At 42.4% G+C, this 23,430-nt stretch overlaps 1 protein-coding gene across 3 annotated transcripts; it reads left to right on the forward strand.

Annotated features, from left to right (window-relative positions):
• Nucleotides 1–11,694: 11,694 nt before the first annotated feature.
• HMGB1 (high mobility group box 1) lies at nt 11,695–22,301 on the forward strand. 3 transcript variants are annotated; one of them, XM_078389998.1, is made up of 6 exons: nt 12,406–12,739; nt 15,457–15,584; nt 18,056–18,213; nt 18,374–18,519; nt 18,749–18,923; nt 20,443–22,301. In XM_078389998.1, the coding sequence occupies exons 2-6, from the start codon at nt 15,530–15,532 to the stop codon at nt 20,614–20,616; spliced, it is 708 nt and encodes a 235-aa protein (XP_078246124.1). In that variant the 5' UTR covers nt 12,406–12,739; nt 15,457–15,529; the 3' UTR covers nt 20,617–22,301. The 3 variants fall into 3 exon arrangements, with proteins under 3 accessions (XP_020644230.1, XP_078246125.1, XP_078246124.1); XM_020788571.3 differs by lacking the exons at nt 12,406–12,739; nt 15,457–15,584 and adding an exon at nt 11,695–11,960; XM_078389999.1 differs by lacking the exons at nt 12,406–12,739; nt 15,457–15,584 and adding an exon at nt 11,742–11,960 and having other exon boundaries at nt 18,036–18,213.
• The last annotated feature ends 1,129 nt before the right edge of the window (nt 22,302–23,430 follow it).

Genomic DNA, 23,430 nt, shown 5'->3' on the forward strand with positions numbered 1-23,430 from the left:
GGTTTTTCGGGCTTCTTGGCCGTGTTCTGAAGGTGGTTTTTCCTAACGTTTCGCCAGTCTCTGTGGCCGGCATCTTCAGAGGACAGCAAACTGTGGTCTTGTGTAGTTTGGCTGGGGCGTGGAGTATTTATGGCTGTGAGATGGGATGATTAGTGTGTATTGTTGTGGGTGTATTGTTTTCTGTGTATGGGTGATTAGTGTGTTTTGTTGTGTGTGTATTGTTGTGATAAGGAGATTGTCTGTCACTGTGGTTGATGGTGGTGATCCCCTTGACCTTGTGGTTGGGTAGAGTTCGTGACCTTTTACATGCTGTATTTTTGAGAGCTGGGAGCCAAGTTTTGTTGAGTTTCAAATTTTCCTCTTTTTTATTGAAGTTTTTCTGGTGCTTGTGGATTTCAATGGCTTCCCTGTGCAGTCTGACGTAATGATTGCTGGTGTTGTCCAGTATTTCCATATTTTGAAATAGAATTTCATGTCCAGTTTGTTTTAGGGCATGTTCAGCTACTGCAGATTTTTCTGGTTGTTATAGTCTGCAGTGTCTCTTATGTTCTTTGATTCTGCTGTGGATGCTTCGTTTTGTGGTTCCAATGTATACCTGGCCACAACTGCAAGGTATCCGGTATACTCCTGCAGTGGTGAGGGGGTCCCTTCTGTCCTTTGCTGACCGTAACATTTGTTGTATTTTTGTGGTGGGCTTGAATACTGTTTTTAGGTTATGTTTTTCCAGAAATTTCCCCATGTGGTCTGTGACCCCTTTGATGTATGGCAGAAATACTTTGTTTGTGGGTGGCTGTTTTTCTTCCTCAGTTCTGTGTTGTTTTCTTGGTTTGATGGCTCTTGTGATTTCATTTTTGGAGTAGCCATTTGCCTGTAGGGCCCAATTCAGGTGGTCGAGTTCAGTGTTGAGAAACTGAGCTTCACAGTTCCGATTTGCACGGTCTACCAGTGTTTTGATTATGCCTCTTTTTTGCCGTTGGTGGTGGTTGGAGTTTTTGTGTAGGTACCTGTCTGTGTGGGTGGGTTTTCTGTAGACCTTGTGTCCCAGTCTTCGGCACCCCTCGCACTCACAGTCTGGTTCCAATATGTGGACAACACCTTTACAATCTGGAGTCACGGTGAAGAAGAATTGGAAGAGTTTCTCAACCATCTCAACAGCATCCACCCAAATATACAATTCACCATGGAAAAAGAAACAGAGGCCCAACTCCCATTCCTAGATGTCATGGTCCTACGCAAAACTGACCTCCGACTGGGACACAAGGTCTACAGAAAACCCATATAGCTATAATAGAAAATAATTGCCATAGATAGATATACCGCTAAGAAATGAATGTATTTAGATCTCAGTTGTGTGAGGAAATATTTCAGCTTCCCATCCTCTTCCACACACATATCCATTAAAAGCTTGTTATAAGGATAACGTTCGCAGTTTGGGCATCCTTCTGGACCCAGGGCTATCTGTGGAATCACAGATAGTGTCTGTGATCTGGTCCACCTGTTTCCATCTCAGATAGATTGCTCAACTGCCCATCCTACTCATTCCTCCCAGGTTGGATAGCTGGGGGCATTAATCCCAAGGGAGGCCTGGAAGGAGAGAACAATGAACTGGGCCTTCTCAGTGGTTGCTCCCTACCTTTGGAATGAATTGTCAAATTAAATTCCCCTGGCCTCCTCCTTGGTATCTTTCAAGAAACTTTTGAAAACACATCTGTTTTGTCAGGCATTTCAACATCTGCCAATCTAAGAATTTGCTGACTATCACCCTTTTATTCTACCACTGTCAATTTTTAATCTTTTAAATCTTTGTTTAATTTATTCAATTAATTTAATTTTGTTTTAGTTACAGGTATGTTGTTTTCATATCATGTGATTGTTGGTAAACTGCCCAGCATGACCATTGGATAGATGGGTGATAAATAGAGAAATGAATAAATGTTTATGTCATTAACCCAAGTGTATATTAGTCAGAAAAGCCTGCATTTCATAGTGATAGAGTGATGTACAGAATTTTAGTCTTAATCAAAGTAATGTCTGGACCACCTAAAGTGGGGCAGGATTAGAAGCTGAAGCATTTTGTCTTGATCTCACTCACTCTTTCTGGATTGATAACCTGTTGCTGTTGGTGGTGTTGACAGTACTATAGGTACTTCTCAGAATAGTTTTTGTTTATAGATCACCATCAGTTACTATAGCATAAACTACATGCCATTGTCAGTATAAAATAAAATGTGGAAACAATATACTGAAGAACTGCACAGAAGAGATGCAGGAGTGACAGATTATTTTGAAGAAGAATCCTATGATGAGGAACCTGTAATTATAGAAAATGATGTAAAAGCTACTCTCAAAGCACTTGAAATAAATAAATCACCAGGAGTAGATGAGATATGAATAGAACTAATTCAAGCTACAGAGACTAAATATGTCAAAATCCTTACAGAAATATGCAAAAAAGGGAAAACAAAACAATGGCCAACAGACTGGAAATGATCAGTATACATTCCAATCCCCAAGAAAGGAGATGTTAAGGAGTGCAGTAAATATACGACCATTGCATCTATTTCCCATGCAAGCAAAATGATGCTCGAGGTATTACAACAAAGTACAGTATTTTACTATACAGTATATAGAAGACCCAAAAGATGGCTGACTGGTTCGAAGCCCATTCAGAGGAGTTAATGCCAGCCATCGAGGTTAAGAGAAGAGCTCTAGCAGCATATAAAGCCTGTCCTAGCGAGTACAACTTGCAAGCTCTTCGAGCTGCTCGCAGCCAAGTCCAACAGGCTGCCAGGAGATGCTCCAACGATTATTGGCTCCAGCTCTGCTCTCATATACAGTTAGCAGCGGACACAGGTAACATTAAAGGAATGTATGACGGTATCAAGCAGGCCTTAGGTCCAATACAGAAGAAATCTGCTCCCTTGAAGTCTGCTACAGGTGTGCTCATCCAGGACCGAGCACAGCAGATGGAACGCTGGGTACAGCACTACTCTGAGCTGTATTCCAGAGAGAATGTAGTAACCGAAGAAGCATTAAATAACATTGAGTGCCTACCTGTCTTGGAAGAGCTGGACAGCGAACCAACCCTAGCAGAAATAAAAGCGGCCTTGGACTCCCTCGCCTCCAGCAAGGCACCTGGAAAGGATAACATCCCTGCTGAAGTGCTGAAATGCTGTAAGGAGATCATCACCACCGAACTGTATGAAGTCTTTCGTCTCTGCTGGAAGGAAGGTGGAGTACCACAGGACATGAAGGATGCAAACATTGTCACATTGTACAAAAACAAAGGAGACAGGGGTGACTGCAATAACTACCGTGGCATCTCTCTTCTTAGCGTTGTAGGGAAGCTGCTTGCCCGTGTTGTTCTGAAGAGGCTCCAGGTGCTTGCAGACAGAGTGTATCCAGAATCACAGTGCGGATTTCGAGCTAACAGATCCACCACTGACATGGTATTCTCCCTCCGACAGCTGCAGGAGAAATGCATGAACAACAACAGCCACTCTTAGTGGCCTTCATAGACCTCACAAAAGCATTTGATCTGGTTAGCAGGGATGGCCTTTTTAAAATACTTCCCAAGATTGGATGTCCACCTCGTCTCCTTAACATCATCAGATCTTTCCATGAGGGAATGAAAGGCACTGTAGTTTTTGACGGCACAACATCAGACCCCTTTGACATCCGAAGCGGAGTGAAACAGGGCTGTGTCCTCGCACCAACACTTTTTGGGATCTTTTTTGCTGTCATGCTGAAGCATGCCTTTGGAACTGCAACCGAGGGTGTCTATCTCCGGACTAGATCAGACGGAAAGCTCTTTAATCTCTCTAGATTGAGAGCGAAGACCAAAGTCCAACTGAAATGCATGCGGGACTTCCTCTTCGCAGATGATGCAGCCATCGTTGCCCACTCTGCTGAAGACCTCCAACAACTCATGAATCGTTTCAGCAAGGCCTGCCAAGACTTTGGACTAACGATCAGCCTGAAGAAAACACAAGTCATGGGCCAGGGCGTGGACTCACCTCCTTCCATTACCATCTCTACACAAGAATTGGAGGTTGTTCATGACTTTGTGTACCTTGGCTCAACCATCTCTGACACCCTCTCTCTGGATGTTGAGCTGGATAAACGCATTGGCAAAGCAGCCACCATGTTCTCTAGACTCACAAAGAGAGTATGGTTCAATAAGAAGCTGACGACACATACAAAGATCCAAGTCTATAGAGCCTGTGTCCTAAGCACACTCCTGTACTGCAGCGAGTCCTGGACCCTTTGTGCACGGCAGGAGAGGAAGCTGAACACGTTCCATATGCGTTGCCTCCGACGGATTTTTGGTATCACCTGGCAGGACAAAGTCCCAAACAGAGTAGTCCTAGAACGAGCTGGAATTTTCAGCATGCATACATTACTGAAACAGCGACGTCTACGTTGGCTCGGGCACGTCGTGAGAATGGCTGATGGTCGGATTCCAAAGGATCTCCTGTATGGAGAATTAGTGCAGGGAAATCGCCCCAGAGGGAGACCACAGCTGCGATACAAGGACGTCTGCAAGCGAGATCTGAAGGCCTTAGGAATAGACCTCAACAGATGGGAAACCCTGACATCTGAGCGTTCAGCCTGGAGGCAGGCACTGCATCGCGGGCTCTCCCAATTTGAAGCGACCCTTGCCCAGCAGGCCGAGGCAAAGAGGAAGTCACTAAAGCAGCAAAACCAGGGAGCTGGACAGGGGACAGATTGGATTTGTCTTCAGTGTGGAAGGGATTGTCACTCTCGAATTGGCCTCCTCAGCCACACTAGACGCTGTTCCAAGTCCTCCATACAGAGCACGCTACCATAGTCTTTCGAGACTGAAGGATGCCTAACTAAAAATATAGAATTAGAAATGCTCAGTGTTAGTTGTATCGGCTCTTGCCTTTGCATTGGACTATTTCAGTGACGTGGGGAGGGGGGATTTGCTGGTTGGGTAACAGCCTATCCTCCATATTATTTTACCCAGGCTTCGTGCCCTGGAGAGGATACTCCAGCTTTGCGTACAGCATCAAAACACTAGACGCTGTTCCAAGTCCTCCATATAGAGCACGTTACCATAGTCTCTCGAGACTGAAGGATGCCTATGAGTGAGATTCTGAAAAGGAAAAGGCACAAGAAATCATATTGCAAATATATACAGTGGTGCCTCGCATAGCGAACGCTTCGCTATGCGATGAAACCGCATAACGAAGGGTCCCAGGCCATCGCTGGAGCGTTCGCTCAGCGATGGCCCCTATGGGCTTTTTTCGCTATGCGATGATCGCGTGGACGCGATCAAAGCATAGTGAACAGCTGATCGGCGGTTCCAAAATGGCCGCCGCTAAAACAAAATGGCGACCACTGTTTTGCCTCGCTAACGAGGCATCCAAAATGGCCGCCGCAATGGAGGAAACTCGCACAACGGTGAGTTTTAAGTCCATAGGAACGTATTAAATCAGTTTTAATACGTTCCTGTGGGCTTTTTTGTTTCACTTAGCGATGGATTCGCTGAGCGAGGGTTAATCCGGAACGGATTAACCTCGCTAAGTGAGGCACCACTGTATTGGCTACTGGAAGGTAACACAGAATTTAAGAATAAAAGTCTGTGTTTTTGACTGATGAATTATTCTAAAACAAATGAGTGTGCCTCCACATTTGATTGTCCTGATATATAACATATATTGTGGAGAAGAGGTTAGTGTTAGGACACAATATGGAGAAACAGAATGGTCTCCTATAAAAAGACTATTTTCCAATGGCTGTATTTTATCTCCTATCTGTTCAAACTGTATGTAGAACAGATCATATGGAAAGCTGGATTAAATTCAGCTGAAAGAGCAGAGAAAATTGGTGGAAACAACATTGATAATTTAAGATATGCAGATGACACCCTATTACTGGCAAAAAGCAGACCTGACCTGATGACGGTGAAAAAATAAAATGCAAAAGCAGGACTGCAGCTGAACATTAAAAAGAACCAAAATAATTACTACAAAAGGATTACATATTTTTAATGTTGACAGTGAAGGAATTGTAATAGTTAAAGATTTTGAGTGTCTGGGTTCAATTATTAATCCAACTAGAGCAGCGATGGTGAACCTTTTTGAGCCCGAGTGCCCAAACTGCAACACAAAATCAACTTATTTATTTCAAAGTGCCAATACTGCAATTAAAACCTGAATGTTGAGGTTTAATTTAGAAAAAACAACTGCTCCTGCAGTGCAAGGGTTAAATGCTTGTTCTCCCCCCCCCCCCATGGGCAGTATTAACAAATAAATACTTACTGGTGGGCTAAATCTGCCTTCCAGTGGGAGGGAGTTCCAAAGGCTGGTAGAGTCTTTGAAACACAGCTGCATCTTTGATAGTGCAGGGATGGTGTTAAAATACTTGTTTGTGTTTCAGACACTTGGGTTATTTTCTTAACTGGCTCCTTATAATATCCTTTTCATGGCAAGGGCAAGAAAAAAATGTCCAAAAAGGGGCTACAAAAACGTGTCAAAGGCTGCATTGTGTGACTGTGCCCATCCTTATTCATTTATTACTTTCATATTTTTCCCTAGCTCAGGGCTTAGGAAAGTTCCCTTTGGTGCAAATGCTGGAAGATAACTTTTTGGAGCACCAGCCTAGAATCCTGTCAGAAGGCCAACATGGGGAGATTTAACAATCAGAGGTATTGGTCATAGGGGATACATTAGTAGGCCACAAATTTAAAAAAAATCATGAAAAATCTAAGCTTTTGTGGATGAATCACATGATCAGAGGGACTGTGACATCATCTTCAGGACTCAGCCAATCCCGAGGATGCTGCTGCTGCCTTGGGATCCCAACCCCACTCTCCTGGGTCTTTGTGACCTCACAGAGCCCCACCTCTCTGCTGGCAGATAAAAGGGGCTTGCTGGGCAAGGCAGGAGACCAGAAGGAAGGCCAGTGGCCAGAGGGCAGTCCAGCAGAAAGAGCAACAGCGGCTGCCGGGGACCCAACCCTTCTGCCCAAGGCAAGTTCTCTCACGAAAGCAGATGAATTTGCTAAGTGGGCTTGCGAGTTAACACCTTGAGGCTGGCGAAGATCCGTGGCTTGAAGCTGGCTGATGTCGGCGATGGACCTGTGGGGGGGAGTCGGTGAATGTTGGCAGACAGAAGCTGGTGGAATCTCCCTGGGAAGCTGGCTGAGGCCGCAGGGCAGAGGCTGGCAGAGGTTGGCGGATGAAGCTGGGGGATGTTAGCCTCCTGAAACCAGCTGTTGGAAGCTTGGTGGATATCACTGGATGGAAGCCCGGGCGTGTGTGTGAATGGCTGGTGGAGTGAAGGTGTGTGTGTGTGTTGGGTGTGTGTGGCTGGTGTGTGTGTGTGTGTGTGTGTGTGTGTGTGTGAATGTGTGTGTGAATGGGCTGGCTAGCGTTCCATGGGGATGTCACCGGGGCATGTGTGTGACCCAAGCATTCGGGAACTGGCGGAGGCTGGCTTCAGAAGCGGAGTAGAAGATATGAACGGGTGGATATTCCTGGTGGAAGCCAGTAGATGTTGGCAGGCGGAACTTCGGGATGAAGTTGCCAGAACATTGGTCTGTGGATACGCCTGGGTTGAAGCTGGTTGATGGCAGTGGACGAACTTGCCCCTTAGTTGTCTCTCTCTCTCTCATTCTCTCTCTCTCTCTCTCTCTCTCTCGTAGGGGCCGAAGCGTCCTCTTCCCCATGGGGAAGCGGGGGACCAGGAGGCAGGCGTCCTGCTGGAGCTGAACCAGGCCGTTATCTCTGCTGAGGATCCCTGTTTAGCCTCTTTTCCAAAACCAATAAAAGAATTTTCCGGAATGGTTTTGAAGTTCTGTCTTGTTTGTCAGGGGCTGTCACAGGCTTATCTTCCCCATCCCCTCATTATATCTGGGGCCCAATGCCTGGGATGGGTCTTTGTGAAGTCATGGTGTGGGGCCTTGTGATGTCACAGGAACTGGGAACATAATATTTCTCCATGCCTGTGTGAGGGAGTCAGCTAGGCATTGTGCGTTCCCTGTCTGAACTCCTAAGCAAGTATATTATGTGTCTTGTTGGACAGACACAGGAAGCCAGTGAGCCCTGGTGCCATTCAGAGAGGGCTGGAGTTGGGTACCCAAACACTATGGCCATCCCATAACAATAAACGAGACTCGCTCCTTCCTTTCCATCACTGCTCCTCACATTTGCCTGTCCTGGAGATTCAGGGGAGCCCAGCCATTTCCTGGCACAGCAACTCATTCTCTGAGACCTGGCAAGCCTCATCTTCATCATCACATCATGAGCACTCCATGGACTTGCAGAGTACAAGTGGGGAGAAAATATGCCACTTCAAAGAAGCTTCCACTCCAACCTCTCACACCAGTGCCACAAGTGAGGAAATGCAAATGGGCGATGATTTGGAGATGAGCATACATTCAAATTTGTGTGGATCCATGCCATGGATAGATGGCAAAAATACACTGGTACTGCAAAATCTGCTGCTTGAGGGCAGTGGCTGCCTCTGAGTGCCTAGTGAAGTGATGGTGAACCTTTTTTGAGCCTGATTGCCCAAACTGCAAAACAAAATTAACTTATTTATTTCAAAGTGCCAACACTGCAATTAAAACCCGAATGCTGAAGTTTTAGTTTAGAAAAAAACAACTGCTCCTGTACTGCAAGGGTTAAATGTGTGTGCCCCCCCCCTGTGGTATTAACAAATAAATACTTACTGCTCCTCCAATCCCCCATTGGGCTAGACCGGTAATGGTCACCATTGCACCCTCAGCTGGACCACTGCACTAGCAGAGGGGAGTGCCGAAATGAAATCCGGGATCGGAGGATGGGTAAGTATTTCTCTGTGGTGACTTATGGCTCGTATGCCCACAGAGAGGGTTTTGTGTGCCAGCTGTGGCATGCATGCTATAGGTTCGCCATCACTGAAACTTGTCAGTGAAGGAACTTGAAAGGATCCTGAAGTGTAAGGATGTATCACAGGAGAGCAAGGCCAAGATAAGTCACACATACTATCATACTCTAAATTCCTACATACAAATATGAAAGCTGGACAATGAAGAAAGATTACAGCAAAAATATTTTGAAATATTGTTCTGAAAGAGAACTTTATATACCATGAACTACCGGAAACACAAACAAAGGGGTACTAGATCAGATCAACCCTCTAGAAGCAAAAATGATGAAATTGAGGTTGCTGTATTTTGGGCATATTATGAGAACACATAAATCATTGCAAAATACAGTGACATTGGGAATATTAGAAGGAAGCAGGAACAATTTTTAAAAAAATAATCTCAAATTTTGAATATGAGCTTTCGTGGACAAATCCACTTCAAGTGTACTTGCCCACAAAATCTCACATTAAATATATATATATAAGTTAGTCTTTAAGGTGCCACCATGTTTCTGTCTTCTTTTAACTTTTTGATTTTATTTTGTTTTCACCTATAATTCTTAATTGTGTTTTTTTTATAAATAATGGATCTGAACTTCTGCAGCATTATCTGAAACACATCGGTGTCTGCATAGCAGTACCTCTCACAAAATACAATGGGGTATACTTTCTAGTATGAATGCTTAGTGCTGCAAACTAAGATGAAAATTAATTTACATCCTCAGACATCAGATGGCTACCTGATGGACATCCTGTTTTGAAAATCTCTATATAAGACTTTGAATCAGTTCCGTAAATAGTCCCATAGGTTGTAAAATATTTTAAGCTATAAGTGTGTACATTTTCCAAAGTGACATTTATCAAATGTAGGATGGTTAGATGGCACACCCAAGGGGAAGGGTACAATTTTTTTTCAACTGTGTAAAAAGTGATTGGAATCACACTAGTCCTAAAGCTCCAGTTTCATAGTACAGTGGTGCCTCGCTTAACGAGTGCACCGTATAGCGATGTTTCCGTATAGCGATCCCTTTTTCGGGATCGCTATACAGAAACATACCCGATCTGCGCTGATCGGCGGTTCCAAAATGGCCGCCGGAAGCCCGGAAATGGCTGCCGGCAGCCGTTTTCGCGCCCTGCCCTCGCTTAGCGAAGGCGCGAAAATGGCTGCCGGCACCTGGAATCCTCGCTGAATGGGTAAGTAACAAAGGTATTGGAACGCATTAAACGAAGTTTAATGCGTTCCAATACATTTCCCCTACCCGTTTAGCGATGATTCCGTATAGCGAGGGTTAATCCGGAACGGATTAACCTCGCTATACGGGGCACCACTGTAAAGGGAAGGTTGATGATGATGCATTCAGTTGAAGGGTTACATCAGTAGTGGATATTTGGGAGGCTGTTGAAATGTTTTGATATCCTCATCAAAGTAGTAATGCTTGGATTGCCACAAATGCATAGAAAGACCCTGTGAACTTGACTGGCTCTCAGGAAGGTGAAACACTGACACAGATCTTCATGGTGATATTATTGAATATACTGATTATATTTTAAACATTAGCTGAAACCCAATGCTTAGGCATAACTAGAGTAGACCCATTGAATCAGTGGCTATTGGGTGAGTCAGCACTTTTTAAAGTTCCATTGATTCAATGGAACCTGATTTGCTACTGGATTTCAGCCATTATACTGTAAAGGATTTTGAAAGAACAAAAGAAAGTTGGAAGAATTAACATTAATTGTTAGGATTGCTTATGCCATTTAATGTTTTGGAAAATCTGAAGTAACCGGAGTAGACCCCTGAGGCCAAGAATCTTAAGGTGGTTTTACATAAGGATACATTAGAAGTCTAGGATATCAATGGGAAATTGTGAAAAGCATAATATGATTTTCTCAATTTGTTTAAAGTTGTTTAATGTCTTTAAATAAATGAAAATTGTTCACTCGAATTCTAGCCTAGTGACTCTGAATTTTTACACCACTGAATGACAGCACAGGTTTGCTGTTCATTAAATGAGAATGGCATCTGGATCCTTTCACATGTACCTTTGCAAAAGTACAGAGACGCATGTGTAAAAACTCACTTCCTTGACTGTGAATATCATCAGTTCCTGAAATCCACACGAAACCTTCAGCTGTGAGAGCAGACTGCAAAACTTCTAAAATACAAAGATGTCAGGGAGTGATTTTCTTGCATAAATCACATTAAGTGTATAAAATTGTACTGAAGATTACATTCTCGTCAAAAGGTGTGTGTAAAACAGCACTAGGACAAGGGTCTACCAGCAACAATATGCATTTAATTTTTAAAACCTTTCTGTCAGTGAATGTATAATTGGCCCTCAGTTTACTCATACAAAAAATGGGACTAGTATCTGCATTATTGTGCTGCATTGCTAAAGCATCAAGACAAACTTTTGAACGTAATTTAGTGGCATTTTGTGTGTATTTCAGATCAACTGAAGGTTTAATTACCAGATAGCATGAGGGAGTAATGTTAAATTATTCCTTATTATTTTTCCTGCCTTTAACAACAGCGACTAGATCGGTACACGGCATGCTTTTAGAACCCTTTATATAGGCTGTAGGAGTGCTCATTTGAACGTTGGAATGGCTGCGCAGCTAAGGCAATGAATCTCCTTTTGCCTATGCTGAGAGTACTACGATTGCCTAGGAACCGCTCTCTTCATACACGGCACTACAGCACTAGTTTCAGCCTCAGAGCTGTACATCCCTCAGCCATCTCCCTTCCACTCAGTTTTATATTTGCGCGCCCTTTCAATCCCCAGTGACGTGTCTCCCGTCGCGCCCAATCAACAGCCTTCTCTGGTCAGGACAATGGAAAGTGTTCCTCCAACCGCCTTAGCGCCTTCCTCGGCGGTAGCCAATGGGAAGAGGGCTGTGTTGAGAGTAATGTTACCAGTGCCGAGAGAGTGAGGAGGCTGCGTATCGATCCCGCTCACAGCCATTGCAGTGCATTGGACTACATACGAGATCCAGGCAGCTTTGGGCGGCCAGGGCGAGTGTGTTTTTTTGTGACTTGTGTGAACTGAGATTCTTGAGTGCAGTAGAGTGTGACACAAGGTGAGTATTGGTGCGGGGTCGTCGGCCCCGTGGCCGACTTTGGAGGCCGAAGCTCCGACGGCCGGGAAAAGGGGGGTGGGTGGAAGGACGGTGTGTAAAGCTTGGGGTGCGAGGGGCAGGATCCGCTCCTCAGGCACACAAAGCGGGAGAGAGGGGGTGGATTAGGCTGAGACTGAAGGCACACTTTTCCTCACCGCCTCGGACGCCGTGACGGGAAGGTGTATTTTAAAACCCTTCACCAAGTGGGGAGTTTGTCAAGTGAGCGAAGGGAACCATCAATGCCGGAGGGGGGGGGGGAACCCTCTTTTCGTGTTGTGAAAGACATGAAAAATCCAGACGGGGCATGGCTCTGAAAGCCCGTGTAAACGAGGGCGGGGGGCCGATCCGGTTCGGCCCGGCCGCCGGGGCTGGTAGATAAAGCGGACGGCGAGTGCTTTCCTAAGCTGCTTACATAGCAATTGCCGTTGCCGCAGCCGAGCCCTCCTGCTCTGTGAGGGAAGGCTGCCGCCGAGCGCGGAGGGAAGTCGGGACCCTTCAAGGCGGGCGCCGAGGCTCAGGCTGGAGATTTAAAAAAAGGGGGGGGGCTGAGGCCCGGGGGGGGGCCCTTCCTGGTGTGCCTGTGGTGGTGGTTGCGGGGGTGGGGAAGAAGAGCCCCGCGATGCCGAATTGCGGGAGTGTCTCTGGGCGTTGTTGGCCTCGGGGCGATAAATCACCTCGGGAGCTGCGCTGACTGTAACATGGCTGACGAGAGCTGTGTGGAGAGAGAGAGAGAAAACAAGGCGAGAGGAGGCTGGCTGGAGTGCAGGCGGGAGGGGGGGGGAAGGAGGAGGCGCGGACTTGACGGGCGGGGGCGCAGTTGAGGGGAACTTTTTCGAGGCGCCTTTTCCTCCCTCGGCGAGAAAAGCGCCGGCGACCGTTTAAAAGTCCAGCGTAGGAGCGGCCGGCCGGCCGGTGGCCTCCTCGCGGATTTTAACTTGGCCGCGGAGGGGTTTGAAGGCACGACGGAAGGCATTTGACAATTATTAATGTGGGGAGATTGGAAGGGGGCGCGCGTTTGCTCTGAGGGGCTTTTAATACCAGCGAGAGGGGCTCTTCTCCGCCTTTCTCACCCCCCCTCGCGCGACTGCCCTCCTTCCCCTCCGCTCGCGCGCGTTCCTCTGCCATTGCCTGTAATGGCTGAGTCTGTGCGCCAGAGCACAGAGCGCACTGACACACGCGCGCACTCCTCATGCACATACACGCGCACACACACACACACACACACAAAGGGAAGGCAGGAAGGAGCCATATTCTCTATGAGCAGCAGCGGCCATTCCGAGAAGCAGCGGCCCTCGGCTTCTGCTGCAGAGCTCCTGCCAACGAGCGGCGGCGCGCTGGGGGTTGCCAGCTGAGGCGGCGGCGGCGGCGGCGGCTTGTGCTGTTTGCCGGGCGGGCGAAGCGAGGCTCGGTTTTCCGCGCCCTGACTTCAAGCGCGGCCTTTCCGCCGCAGCGGAGCGCCCGCGAAGCGCATTTCAAGGGGACTTTCTCTCATCAGCAAGGCGTTTACACAAAATGGAAGGAGAATAGCTGCTGTCGAAGATGACCTTCTTAACGCAGAAGCCGTCGCCATTATAACATCTTCCCCCTGCTCCTAGGCTCATATTGAAACACGCGGAGCCTAGTAGCTGTACAATGGGAGCTATATTTATTATTGTCCTTGTAGGCGAATCGCATCAGAACAGCCTTTGTAGCCAGGGTAGCTGCGCTAAGAAGCTTATGCCAGGGCAGAGCCAGTTATTAGAGAGGGGTGTAATTTTCCTCAATAAGATAGGAAAACTGCTCCATAATCCACATTTTAGTAGTACGTTGCCCTTTTTAAAACACCTGCATTTTTTTTCACCAGAAAGTTTTTACACACCCCAAAGCTGCGTATAATCAATACAGAGAAAAGTCGTAATAATTCCAAAGCAATTAATATGGTGTGAAGTATTTTACATAAAAAAATTAAAAAGTGCTTACAGTTTTCTTTAAAGTACACCTTGTAATGTGCAAATGGTTAAATGATGATACCAGCATTTAAAATAAAATATGTTTACAAAGTAAATATGTTTAACTAGGGGGATCTGAGCTAAATTAGGAACATGTATTTTCATGCTTTAAATGTATAAGTTCATCAATATCTTTTGGAAATCTTGCTAGAAAGTTAGCTGGGTCAGCAACTCATCCTTAAATATGAGTCGCTTGCCTGACCCTCCAATTCCTCTTACAGGCAGAAGGAGCTCCTGGCTTTTTTGCTTAAGTGTTGTTTATGTGGCAGAAACATCAGACTAGGCATGTTTAGTCAAGAGGGCACAAATCTTTTTCTGCCAGCATACCAAAGTGGTAGGAAATATTGCTTTCTGTGGCAATAACAGCTATAACTGTAAATGTTTCCCCAATCAAGTTGTGCAAACTAAACTAGAGAAATATCATCTTAGGCAGTCAAGAAGCCTGGGTAAAACCTAGTCCATTCTGATATTTTTTCCTCTCAAAAGAGAATATCTTTGTGCTAATAGGAACAATTGGCTCTTTAATGCGTGAGAATATTTAATTTGATAAATTAGGATTGTAAGAAGAGCCCTGCTAGAATAGATCAAAACCCATCTAATCCACAGAGGCCAAATAGATGCTATTGGGAATTCAAGAGAAGGACTTGAGGGCAATTTCTCTCCCCTTGTAATTGCCCTGAATAACTTGGTACTCAATCATAGTGCTGCCCATTTATGGAGTTAGCATATAGTTATCATGGCATGTACTCATTGAAAACCATATTCTTCATGAATAATTTTATTCCCTTTTAAAGATATGGCAGTGAATTTCACAGTTTAACTGCATATTCTGGAAATAAATATTTATTTTTCTCCTTTACCACTGAGTTTCATTGAATGACCCCCAAAGTTCTAATATGAGACAGGCAGAAAAAACTCTCACTGGTTATTTTTTCAACCCTGCATGTCTTATAAACTTTTTTCATGGTCCTCCTGTTTTAGCTTTTGCCTAACTAACAAGCCCTTTTCTTCTCTGTTTGATCCTTTTGGTTGCCTCTTCCTGCACTTTTTCCCATCTCTGTGATAACTCCTTTGGGAAGTGTTGACCAGAAAAGTATACTACATTTCCAAGTGTGGTCACATCACAAATTTGTATAAATGTGTTACGATATTGGCAGTTTCATTTTTATTCCTTTCCTAATGATTCCGATCATGGAATTTGCTCCCCCCCCCAAAAAAAAAATTGGTCACAGTTAGCTCAGCATTTTCATCAAGATAGTGCCTACGTCCCATGTACTGCCACATCTCATTCTTGGTCAGTCACGACAAAGTAAAACCTAGTTAGTGTGATGCAACCAACTCAGACTCAATAATTGTGTGAAAGTAACATATCTTATTGGGTGAAATTTGGCAAAAAGTGCAATTGATAAATGAATAAAAATAGTTCCTCAGTATACATCACTTAATGTTTATTTACTTACATCGAACAGAAGGTGCCATTTTATCTATGCAGTTAGGAGAGGCTTCAGGAGTTATTTGCAGTCCCCTGTTGATTTTGCCACCATGAGTAATTTGGTGTCATCTATAAAGAAGGTCACCTCACTACCAACACTAACAGGTAATTTATGAACAAGTGAAACTGCACAGATTCCTGTGAAGATCTTTGGAGTCCTACACACTTCACATTTCTGCATTCTGTGAACTTAAAATGCATTCATAGTCTCCATCCTTTTGTTTTGGACATTGCATTTACTCATGAATACTTGTGATTAGTTAAACATTTTCTTAAAATACAAATATTGCAATGAGCATGGCCTGTCTAATTTCAGAAGACTAGTTGTACTGGAGATGGTTCACAAATCCCATGTTTTGAGAGCTTTTTAACTCAGCTAAGTTTGTCCTTTCTGTCTGTGTGGTTTAAACTGCCACATAGAGACTTCTATTTGTTTAGAGTCTGAAAAACTACTGACTATACTCTTTACAATCTCCCTAGACCCCATGTTGTATAACTTGGGCTTTGATCAACTGTATGAATGTAACCAGTTGTTAGAAGGTAGGCTAGTTTGAAAATTCAAGAAATATTTTGAATAGCTCCTTATTGTTCAAAAAGTAACCTATTAACAGAGGTTCTTGGGTCATGCACTTTTGTAGGTAGTAAGGTGTTTTGTTTGATCAGGACAAGCAACTTTAGTGGGTTTAGTTTTCAACCCCTAGGATACTCCAGGGGTGATGTGGACCATTAAAACTGGAAAACAGAGAAGCAGAAACTGCATGGCTACCTATCCACTTCCAGTTTTGAAGAATGAGTATGGGGTATTAAAATACTACAGGGGGCTTTGCATCATATTAAAAGGTGAGCCATTGCTTCTGGGGTCTTTCAGGAGTTGCCATTCACCCTTTTCTGTTTTTGCTAGGCAGAATCATATTTAGGTATGGGACAAGGCAATCTGATAGGCCTTGACACCACGAAAACAGTTGGAAGGATGATTGAACAGTTATGTTTCTGTGCACCTATCTTCTGATTATATTGGGTCCCATGTACATGCATAACATTGGTGAAAAATCTGTGGCCAATAGCTTAATTTGGTGTTGCCAATAGCTTAATTTTGTGTTGGGGTGAGTGGGGAACCAGGGGGAGAGAAGCAGTGCAAAAGGAACAGGGAAGTTGAAATAGATGGAGAATTGTAAGTGGAGAACTGTGATGGAGACAGCACCAGCCTTTCAAAGTGCTTGACTGTGATCCTTGGCCACTGTCAGCCTGTAACTTCTAAAAAATATATGTTATCTGGCTGAAAAAGAGGTTCCTGATTCTCTTCCCCTTCTTGTGCATGGGTTAGAACCACAGATCTAGTACTTGGGTTGCCTGTACAGTGATCACTGTAGTTTTCATTGTTGTGTTAATACAGTATTGGTAGCATCAGTCACTACAGGAGACCAGGAATGAGTGCATTTCCGCTACTAAAAAGGTGATTGGTAATATGTTGCTTATCTTCTGTTTAGGTAAATATGCACATATCCCTGAACATAAATCACATATGTTTAGTGCTGTGCACGGCTAGGATTATTGAGGCAGGTGAAGCTGAGTATCAGTAAAATTAAATGTTAGAACAATACGACAGTGGAATCACGTACCTTGGGAGGTGGTGAGCACTCACGATGCTGGAGGCATCCAAGAGAAAACTGGACAACCATGTGTCAGATCTGCTTTGATTTGGATTCTTGTACTGAGCAAGGGGTTGGACTCGATGGCCTTATAGCCACTTTCCAACTCAGTGATTCTATGGTCAACTAAAGAGTGTGTACTGTGTGCAGAGTTTAAAAGGATAAAGCAAATGATTATTCACAACATTTAGTGTTTTTTCCTTCTTCCTAATTCCTCCCCCCCCCCCATACACAGTATAGCTTTAATCTGGATCAGAACTTGCTGAATTTCATGGTATTTTAGGTGCATTTATGCATGTAGTGGGCAGAGGAGTTAGTTTTGCTATTCATTGAGTAAAACTAATGTTCTTAATTTTTTCTAATCATGCTGCTGGGTCTGTTCTCATTTTGGTAAATATTTGCAAGCATATAAATAGTAAAATCTCTTAATGTAGATATTGATATCTTCATTAGCATGTCCACTTAAATGCAAATACATGACAGTTCCCAACATGTGAAAAGTTTTCCCGTTGTAAAAGAGGACTTTCTTCTCTACAGTCTGCTCTAGAGGGTCCAGTCCTCCAAAGATTTGGCAGGCAGGACTACTGAGGTGAGAGGAGAAATCTGTTCCATTGGCTGATGGACACCCTTGGATTTCACCCTTTGATAATATAACTGGAAACTATTTGGAATCTTGCCTTTTAGTTTTAGGCCCATACAATATTTGAAGATCATCAGATGGCAATTTCACATTTGATACATATTGGCGATTAATGATAACATTATTCAGTTGTCTAAAACAGTAGATAGAAATCTTAACAAAATCATTCACAGCATTACATCAATCAATTTTTATTCACCCTCAATTTCTGCTCACCAAACAACTGAGTCTATTGCACAATATAGCAGCCTAAATTACTTCTCCAAGATTTCTATTATATCTTTCAGAATCAAAAATGGGCAAAGGTGATCCTAAAAAGCCAAGAGGTAAAATGTCCTCATATGCCTACTTTGTGCAAACCTGCCGGGAAGAACACAAGAAGAAGCATCCAGATGCATCTGTGAACTTTTCAGAGTTCTCAAAAAAATGTTCAGAAAGGTGGAAGGTAAGGATTTTGTTTTTCAAAATAAGGATACAGGAAATATATAAATGAAAATTGTAGCTAGTTATTTGGCTGAGAAACAGAAAACATTCAATTGCCACATATACAGTTCCTGCATGTAGTTGGGTGCAGTCTTGAACTGAGTACTGAATTATTTTTACAGACTATGTCTGCTAAGGAAAAAGGAAAGTTTGAAGAGATGGCACGGGCTGACAAGGTTCGTTATGAAAGAGAAATGAAAAATTACATACCACCCAAAGGAGAGTCAAAAAAGAAGTTCAAGGACCCAAATGCACCAAAGAGGCCTCCGTGAGTAATTTTGGTTAGCATAAACTGTAAAGCAGCACTGTGGTAATTTGCTCTTTAAAAATTACCAGTGAGATGTAACAACTGACTTAGTATTTTCATTGCAATTTCTTTGTATCAGTCTACTTGGATAGAAAGTACATCATGAGTAGTGCTTAAAGTTCCCAGTTTGCTATGCATACAAGTCAATTAGTTTAACCTTTGTTTTCTACGTTTGTAATTTAATTTTCAGTTCAGCATTTTTCTTGTTCTGCTCTGAATATCGTCCAAAAATCAAAGGAGAAAGTCCTGGTCTTTCTATTGGAGATGTTGCAAAGAAACTTGGAGAGATGTGGAATAATACTTCTGCAGATGATAAGCAGCCTTTTGAAAAAAAGGCTGCTAAACTGAAAGAGAAATACGAAAAGGTAAGCTTAAAAATGTAATATTACAATGTAAGAGCATTGGCCCATATGTGTATACAGTACTTGTGTTTTCTTGAGGTTATTATATTTTAGCTAATATTTCTCAAGTTTCAAAGCCCCTAAAATGAAATACTCCATTCCTCCTTCCATGGGAACATATTTCCAAGTAAATATGTTTGGAAGTCATGGTGTTGAAAAGATCCAGTGGTAGTATTAATTTGTATTGATGTGTAAAAGAGGTGTGTGTTTGTATGTGTCTGTAAGTGTAGCTTACTAAATGTAAATGCTATTAATGTGCTACTAATACTAATGTACCTAACTGGCTTTATTTCCAAATACAGTAGTGCTTCGCTTAACGATTACCTTGTTAAACGACAAATCTGCTTGACAATGAGGTTTTTGCGATCTCAAAACGATGTTCTAATGGGTAAAATTGGCTTAACGATGATCGGTTCCCTGCTTTGGGAAGTGATTTTTCACTTAACAATGGTCTGAAAACAGCTGATCAGCGGCTCTCAAAATGGCCGCCTGCTGTGCGAAATGGCTCCCCGCTGTTTTTAGGATGGATTTTTCGCAAAAGAGGCACTGGAAAATGGCCGCCCTATAGAGGATCTTTGCTGGACGATTAGGTATTTAGCCCATTGGAACACATCGAGTGGTTTTCAATGCATTTCAATGGGTTTTTCCCCCTGCTTGACGACGATTTCTCTCTACAGCGATTTCGCTGGAACGGATTAACGTCGTCAAGCGAGGCACCACTGTAATTCTATTAGTTTAAATACTAAGCTGCATCTTTCAGCCATATCCTTATTTTGTTATAATGTATATGTTCAAAATTAAGTATGGAGATGTCTAGAATATTTTCTCTTAATAGAATGCAAACCACCCCCACCCCATTGTATCTGGCTACTGTTTAATATTTGAGAGTCACCTACTGAGTTTTCATGATTTTTATTTTGTATTTCTGTCTGTTTAAGAGTAAAATAATAGTGCCACTACAGCCTGTGAAGCTACCCTTAGTTGAGAATTATATAAGTAATGTAAGGATTAAACCAAACCATGGTATGGATACTCTGATCCCACATCTGATGCAAGAAAAGATCTATTAAAAACCACTACAGCATGACCAGTAGCACCACAATTATAAAGACTGTTTGAATAAAACTGACTGATTTTAAAAACCCGTCCAATTTAAAAGGCTGAATGTAATACATTTTAAGGTTATAATTTATTGAATGTTTCAGGAAGCTCAGAAAGATAGATTTATTTCATGCTGAAGGTGGCACTGTCTGCTTTTAAACTGAAGTGTGTGAAATCTGTTATCAGGCTATTGAGAAGAACTCTCTTAACTTGTTCTTAACTGAAGTGCAAAAGTACAAATATTAGATTATCAAATAAGCAAGTTATAGATTATGGGTTTGTCAAACAGGAACTGTTTGCATTTAATTGAAGGGGTTTTCACCTATCTTTAAAAGCGCTATAAACTGTGTAATTAAAATCCTTCAACATCTTTTGTTCTAAGGATATTGCTGCATATAGGGCTAAGGGGAAGCCTGAAGTAGCCAAAAAAGTAGCCCCAAAGCCAGAGAAAAGTAAGAAAAAGGAGGAAGAAGATGATGACGAGGATGAGGACGAGGAAGAAGAAGAAGAAGATGAGGAAGAGGAAGATGAGGAAGATGATGATGATGATGAATAAACCTCCTTTTAGATTATTATTTTTCTTGTCTATAAATGCATCTAACCCCCCTGTACACAACTCACTCCTTTTAAAGAGAAAAAAAGCATAAGGCTGTGTAAGATTTGTTTTTAAACTGTACAGTGTCTTTATTTTCTTGTATAGTAAATGCACTACCAAATGTGTCTTTTGGTAGCCCTGTTCTTTAGTGGTATCTCAGTGGCCACTAACCTTGCCTAGTACAGTGTGGGGGTTGTAAATTGGCATGGAAGTTCAAAGCAGGTTTCCTGTTGGTGCACAGCACAAATTAGTTATACATGGCTGGTGTAGTTCATTATTCATCTTCAGTTGTCTGCATCATAAAAATAATAGTTCTGTTTAACTAAATACCACTCTGTAATTGCAAAAAAAGTGTAGCTGATTGTTTCTGAGTAAATGCATTTTTTAAAAACTTAGTATTGTTATCCCTTTAATAGGTGCCCTGTAAAGTTAATATTTTCCTTCTTTTTTTCCTGGAAAGCTCATCTTTTATGCTATGCCCTTTTGATATCACGTCAGAATTACAGTTCATTTAATAAGGAGGTACAATAACTTTTCATCTGTATGCCCTACACAATCATGATAGGGTAGGAAGTAAATATAGATAGGCATATGCAGTGCAGGTTTTTCTCATGTAACAGGTTATAATTTCTTTTTTTAAAACCCTAAATACCTGTTCTTAACCAATCTGTATTTGCTCAGGTTTTTTTCTCCACAGTATTCCATAGAGTTGTATACATTTACCAGTTTTGGAGGGAGGACTGATATAGAATTTGATTTGATGACATGGAATAATTCTGGGGAGGATGGATGGGATAACTTCAAACAGATGTCCTTGGAGGACCACTTAAAGGGTGTATTCTCATTCTGATTTGTCACGAATTTGTATGTGTGACTTCATTGACTGGTAATGAGAATTGTATTCACAAATGCCTGAATACAAAGGTGACTGTAAGCCTACCTAAGCAGGTAATGATAAATGCTAAATTACTGTAATCCTTTAAGGATACCATATCAAATGATACTTGCAGCTTTTATACCATGGACTTTCCTGGCAGTGTGATTGGCATGAAAATATTTTACTTTGCTAATGTTTTCTTTGAGTGGTACCATTTTTCAATCTATACATTCATGTTTTCATAAAAATGCTAGTTTTCACCCATTTTCAAAATTTTACACTGTCTCTAATTAAAATGAGATGAGATGTATCTTTTTGTTAGTATAATACATTCTTGATGTTTGCCCATTTTGTAAGTTAAAATAGCTGTAGGGGGAGAATACTTTTTTCATTTAGATGTGAGATGTAACATGGTATTCTAATGACCTCTGATTTGATAAAATATAGGTTGTGTTGAAAACCAAAGTTAAAGTTTTTGCATATTCAGTAAAAGTGCTGGCAGTTAAATATTTCATGTTTACCTGCAGACTAATTTGGAGATTGATTGGCAATTCTGTAGTTCTAAAATGATGGTTCTCAAGTGCCAGTGTTTAAAGATAGCATTCTTGTAATTTTACATACTTTTTTGATGGAGTATTGTTTTGTTATACAATTTTGACTTTTAAGATTCTTACTTCAATTTTGCATTTGTTTATGTATAACCTCAGGAGGATACTGAACATCTGATTTCCTGATTAATACTAATAAAGTAATAATTACAGAGGTTTTATATATTTAGTTCAGTGAGTTTACTTTAAATTTATATCTTTTTTTAGTCACAGGCTTGGATCCTAATATAGTTAACAGAAGGAACATTTCTTATTCCACCTTCCTACAGTTTCTTGCTTCCAAAGCCATTCCTGAGAATCAAGGAGTACTCTTGGTTGGACCGTCCACTCACCTTCCGCTGTTGCTGCGAGCTCCATGATCCTTTCATATTGCTCCAGAGCTCGCAGTCTGCAAGACACTCTTTGACCTTGCAGCAAGGTTCATCCTTCTGCCACGAGTGGCTTGCAGACCGCGGGCTCTGGAGCAATAGGAAAGGAGCTTGGAGCTCATGGCAACAGCAGAAGGTGAGTGGACAGTCTGGCCCCAGGGGGCTGGACCTTCGTTATGTCCACCTGTGCAGGGGTATTCAAATACAAATACCTCCATCTCTACTTTTAAAGCATTATGAAGTGTTGGTGAATCTCTTTAATTGAAAATTTATTTCTGTACCTCTCCTGAAATGTAATCACTCTAAAGTTAAGTTTCTCAGCCCTATGAAAGTAAACATGTAAACATGTCAAGTGCTTAAAATTAAAATATGAACAGTTAGACCCCTATGCAGTTGAGAGACCAATTCTCCCATAAGTTCCAAATACTCAAAATATTTGCAAGTGGGAACTGCACTGTGGTAAGAAAAATGTTTTGGGGGCAAGAATGAATGACCTTATTGTCAATTTTTGAAATGTTTCAGGTCAGATTTGCCCTTTGAAAATGTCCGCACAGCATTCTGCATTTACTGCAGGACTGGCATGTGTATGCTGAGGCAAGAATTTATTGAAGAATTCTAGTAAACTTGCTTTCCAGAGTCTGTTTTGGGCCAAGTTATGAGAAATGGCAGATTTCAGACATTTGCAGAGTTTATGGTGAAGTAAAATTAATTTTTGGATTGATATCAGGATAATTGCTTTAAAAGTTAGGCACAGAAGAATCAAGCTTTTTCAGCAGTACTATTGAGACGCATGAAGTTGAGGCTTCACTGTTTTTTTGCTGTTAGAGAATTTCTCACCACCCTTATCCACAAGCAGTATGCCCAGTTTTCACCTTTAAACAGCTATTTTCGTAAAGCTCTGGTTTATAGTGACTGCTCAGTG

The sequence above is a fragment of the Pogona vitticeps genome, chromosome 3, assembly GCF_051106095.1.
Source record: "Pogona vitticeps strain Pit_001003342236 chromosome 3, PviZW2.1, whole genome shotgun sequence".
Classification (NCBI taxonomy): Eukaryota; Metazoa; Chordata; class Lepidosauria; order Squamata; family Agamidae; genus Pogona; species Pogona vitticeps.